The sequence below is a fragment of the Panicum virgatum genome, chromosome 5K, assembly GCF_016808335.1.
Source record: "Panicum virgatum strain AP13 chromosome 5K, P.virgatum_v5, whole genome shotgun sequence".
In the NCBI taxonomy this organism is placed as follows: domain Eukaryota; kingdom Viridiplantae; phylum Streptophyta; class Magnoliopsida; order Poales; family Poaceae; genus Panicum; species Panicum virgatum.
In genome coordinates this window covers 16,184,118-16,189,407 of record NC_053140.1, presented here as the reverse complement: position 1 = coordinate 16,189,407, position 5,290 = coordinate 16,184,118, and the positions used below count along the sequence as shown (strand labels likewise).

Here is a 5,290-nt window from a genome sequence, read left to right as displayed (position 1 = left end):
ACAAAAAATTTTGGATGAAAATCTTACTCGCTTTAGTAAAAAAAAGTATCGATATAGATTATGGATCAGAAGGAGAATTTCTTGCAAAAATCAGCTACCGTAATAAGCGACATGATAAAAAAGACAATCAATCTCGATATCGTTCAGGAAGTTGTTGTATCGTAATAAACCCCGAAGAGTCAATTCATTAAGATACATACGGTGGTGCTGCAGGTATATACTTACCCTATATATCCGACAAGTTCCTAGAAGAGCAGGAAGGAGTTGGTGCAACCGTACGTGCTCCCAAACCACCTCCCCGAATTGCCATCTCACAACGGTGCTGACGACGACGAACGAAGCTGTGCTGACACCGCGCGCGGATAACCCAAGCACTTGGCCTTTCGCGAAGACCGGGAGGCCGTCGGCAGCAGGTGTCGTGTCCAGGCATCACGGCCGGATCGATGGACCAATGCAACTAGCTAACCAACTGGGATGTGACCCGTCCTAGCTAGCGTGCGTGTCGTCCTGGCTCGACCGCGATGATGATTCACTTGCATTGGTAATGGTAGCCTTCTTCGTTTCTCCATCCCTGGAATTGATAATGAGCAAGTACGTGTACTCTGCCGTAGGGTTGTTGAACGTTAGGTGCCTTTGGATGCGCGCACAAATGATGGGACGCCGTAATCGAAACCCCTACCAATTCATACGACCACACACCAATGCTTACAACCGTTGCTGGTACAGCTAAGCTGTGTTTCACACACGTCCCAGCCGTCGCCCATGTGGTGTACGTATATGTACGTGTGTGCTAGTCTCTATCCGAGCGATCAATGTAACAATAAGTTAATTAAGGGCTCAGAACCCTGAGCGGCACAACGTCATTGTACGCACATGAATGCCTTTGATTCGTCACATCGACGACGATGTTAACCGTGTGATTGCGAAGCACAATCTACTCATGTCGAGATCATGTCATCACCACCACTAGTACACATGTAGCGTGGCAAGATACGTACGTCGCATGTATCCAAACAGCTGCCTTTTCAGTTTTAGAAATGGTTAGGGCCGGAGAGCCAGGAAGCCTTTTGGAGTTTGTGGAGACTGCTGCTAACAACAACCCTAATTGGCTGTATCATCGGCACATAATTCCACGTTTAACCAGGTCAGCGGCAGCACCTTTTAGGTGCGGGCTGTATCATGGAGCTAATGAGATCATGGACGCATTATGATTCAGCAAGGTCGCAAGGCGGCCACGTTCCCTTCTTGCTCGTTGTGCTCTCGCATTATCCCAATCATTAACCGTTAAACTAGTGGACAAAACCAGCTATTTAAACTCCTGCAGGCCCAGCCCCAGAGCACCAGCGCCCCTGAGATCCTATCATCAGCACCAATCGTCTAGCTAGCTGGTCAAGCTTACTGGGAAACATGAGGCTCTCGGCGGCTGTGCTCTGCGCCCTGGTGGCCGTCCAGGCGGCGGTGCTCCTCGCCGCCGCGCCGGCGGCGCAGGCCGGCGAGCTGCAGGTCGGGTACTACGGCAAGAAATGCAAGGGCCTGGAGAACATCGTCAAGTGGCACGTCATCAGGGCGCTCAAGGCCAACCGCCGCACCGGCGCCGCGCTCGTCCGTCTGCTCTTCCATGACTGCTTCGTCAGGGTAAGCATACATCCATATATAATACAGTTTCATTCATTGGAAATTCACCTAATTAAACTTGGCACCTAGCTTAATTATGAGCGGTGAAATGTAGTATGTTAGCCAGTAGCTACTGAAGAGTATCACAGTAAACAAACTGAACAACATGCATGAAAGTTAATTAATGGGCTGTTATTTACTTGTGTATCATGCAGGGGTGCGATGGGTCTGTCCTCCTGGACGCGTCCTACGAGAACCCTCACCCGGAGAAGGAGGCGCCGGTGAACATCGGCCTGGCCGCCTTCGACCTCCTGGAGGAGATCAAGGCCGCCGTCGAGGACAGGTGCCCCGGCGTGGTCTCCTGCTCCGACCTGCTCATCTACGCCGCCCGCGACGCGTCCAGCATCCTCAGCAACGGCCACGTCCACTTCGACGTCCCCGCCGGCCGCCTCGACGGCTTCGTCTCCAAGGCCGAGGAGGCCCAGGCGGAGCTCCCGGACTCGGCCGACGACGTGAAGAAGCTCATCGCCAACTTTGCCAGGAAGAACTTCACCGTGGAGGAGCTCGTCATCCTCTCCGGCGCGCACTCCATCGGGCAGGGCCACTGCTCGTCCTTCGCCGGCCGCCTCTCCGAGCCCGCCGACCAGATCAAGCCGGCCTACCGCGAGCTCCTCAAGTACAAGTGCTCCCAGGGCTCGAACCCGACCGTGGACAACAACGTCCGCGACGAGAACTACGACGTCGTGGCGAGGTACACGCCGGGGTTCGCCAGCCGGGTGCGCAAGATCCCCGACTTCCTCGACAACTCGTACTACCACAACAACCTCGGCAAGATCGTCACCTTCCACTCCGACTGGACGCTGCTGACGGACAAGGAGGCGTTCGGCCACGTCAAGGAGTACGCCGAGAACGGCACGCTCTGGGACGAGGACTTCGCCGACTCGCTGGTCAAGCTCAGCAAGCTGCCCATGCCGGCGGGGAGCAAGGGCGAGATCAGGAAGAAGTGCAGCGTCATCAACCACCGCCTGTACTAATTAAGCAGGCCGCCGTGCTTGCTCTTGCAGCAATTAATGGATCAGAATCAGATCAGAGGTCGAAGAAGAAGAAGAGGCCGTGCGTGCCCAGCCAACTCAACACACAGACACCTTCATAAGCTTGGTTTTTGCCGTTCATCCATTCTTTTGATTCTCATTGGTTTTGTACTACACTTTGTTGTGCATGCATTTTTCATGTCTGCCAATCTGTTACATAGCATACATGTCTCAAGGAAATAAAATTACGTATATATGTTTCTGACATATCTTACAAAGTTAGTATGAAATGTCTAAAACAAATGGAAATGACTATAAAATCGCCATCATAAAGTTGTGCGGTCAACATTTTAAATTGGTCAAATACCATAGATCTAGCAAAGGGCTTCTTTGCCGACAATTGTTTGCCGTGTGCAACACACGCAAACTAGCCGAACCCCGTAGTGCAGGCTTCATAACCGGCACGTCGTCACAACCGGTTCACATGGGACCGCCGTGGTACCTGCATCACTCCGGTTAATGCCGATACAACCAGAACATTGTTGGCTGTATCGTCTAGAACCGGTTGTGATTTTCAACATCACCACCGGTTGGGGGTAATAAGATCTAGCAATGTCTCCTTTGAAATTAAACTGCCCGATGGTCAATACAAGTAGTAGTAACAATAAGCAAGAAAATTCCAGATTGTCCATTTTGTTTCTTTGGATAATTAAAGGAAAATTTAAGTTTGTACTTAAGCAATATATAGCTATAGCTAGTATACATATTTGTGCTCGGTCGAACCTAACAACTCGAGAGAATTTTGAGGGTTGAGCACACGATCTCTACAAGACAATTTTCTGGAGACAAGCTTAACTGGATGCGCTGCCTGCATGTGCGTGCAACATTAAAGTATTTAACAAATGTCTTAAAAAATAATGTGATAGACTTATATAAACACATGAATGCTGTCACAATGAGTAGTTAGCCTGTCCCTTCAGCAGTAACAAAAAATTTAATAAAGCCAGAAAAAGGTGGTGCTATACCTTGGAACATGCGAGACAATACGTACCTACCCTATTAACATTGCGACAAGGCAACAAAGATGTGCAACCACATGCCATCGAGTAGTTCATTTGGAAGCTTGGATTTTCGGTAAACCTTGGAGTTTTGAGCATTGTTGGGTAAGGTACAAAATAAATGCCTGTTGACAGTCTATATTGACTTAGTTTGACCGTCAACTCCTGCACAAAAATTAAACACATCGTGAGATAAATGTAGCATATGTTTATTTATTAACAAATTGTAAGAAACATGGCCCCATCTAGACCATTGTTTGTGATTTTGGTGATTGAGTGACAACATAATTAATAATTAATGAGACTAACAAGTTTGTGAGATCACATTTGTAGGAGTTTTTAGGTCCCATGGATATGATTCAACACGTCTAATTCATTGTCAAGACGCGATGTCCAATCTATCGTCAAGACGCCATGTCTAATCCACCATCAAGATGACAAGTCCAATCAGTCGTAGAGGTGCCAAAGTATAGTGGAAATCTAGAGATAGAATATATTTCAAGGATCCAAATGATCGCCGCGACGAATTGGACAAGAAGATGCAGTTTCTGCTGCACCGGTTTAACCGATGCCCCACCATCGGAACATTCGATGGTTGTCGGAAGAACCGACACCACTGCATCGGTGTAATTGGGCATGCATACTGAGCCAAGTGAGAAAAACTCTGTAGCACCGGTTTAACCGACGGGTCACTCAGAGCCATCGGTACAATCAACGTACTATTGTCCAGAGACGATGTCAAGTACGTAGCAGCCAAGCCTTCAGCACCGGAAGAACCGATGCCCCATCGGAGCAAGCGTCGGTGCAGTGACGTCAGCAAGGAATTATCAAGTGCAACGGCTATGAGAAAATCCTGTACCACCGGAAGAACCGACGCCCAAGCATCGGTTTAACCGATGGTCCCAAAAAGTTGATGTAGCCGTGTCAGAGGAGCCAACGGCTAGAATCACTCTGTGAGTGACCGGAAGAACTGATGCTCTAGCACTAGAAGTTCCGATGCCTATGCAGAAAATTGGCCAACGGCTCTAAACGGCTAGTTCAAGTTGGAGGGCTATATATATGGGCACCCCCGGCCATTTGAAGCTTGCTGGAGTTCCTAGAAGCCTCATACACATCCAAGAACACCTCCAAGCCATCCAAGAGAAAGTAGATCAAATCCTTAGGCTTAGCACAAGCTTTGTGAGTGTTAGTGCTAGGATTAGCTCTTTAGAGAGTGTGAAAGCAATGTGTTGTGCCTTGTGGCTGGTTCTAGAGTGAACCACACATGTATTACGGTGCGCCGGCCCCTTGGAGCAATTGGTGGCTCGCCGGCAAGTCAACGACCCTCCGGCTTGGTGTGGAGCGGCGTCGACAATATTGTGCGGGGACGGAGACCCCTCCTTCGTGGGCAAGCTCCCTTAGTGGAAAGCGGGATCAAGGTGACCGTGATTGTTTTCACGGAAGAGATTTGATTGCCGGGAAGTAATACTCTTCGTGAGTGCTTCAACAACGTGGATGTAGGGGCGTCTTTGTGGCAATCCGAACCACGGGATAAATTCTCGTGTCGAGAGTTTGCCTCCTCTCATCCCTCTTCTTTAAGCTTCCGCA

At 49.4% G+C, this 5,290-nt stretch overlaps 1 protein-coding gene across 1 annotated transcript; it reads left to right on the top strand.

The window, feature by feature from the left end:
• The first annotated feature begins 1,323 nt into the window (after positions 1–1,323).
• LOC120706646 (peroxidase 2-like) lies at positions 1,324–2,912 on the top strand. The gene is made up of 2 exons (XM_039991331.1): positions 1,324–1,635; positions 1,830–2,912. Exons 1-2 carry the CDS (start codon positions 1,408–1,410, stop codon positions 2,646–2,648), a joined length of 1,047 nt encoding a protein of 348 aa, XP_039847265.1. The 5' UTR covers positions 1,324–1,407; the 3' UTR covers positions 2,649–2,912.
• The last annotated feature ends 2,378 nt before the right edge of the window (positions 2,913–5,290 follow it).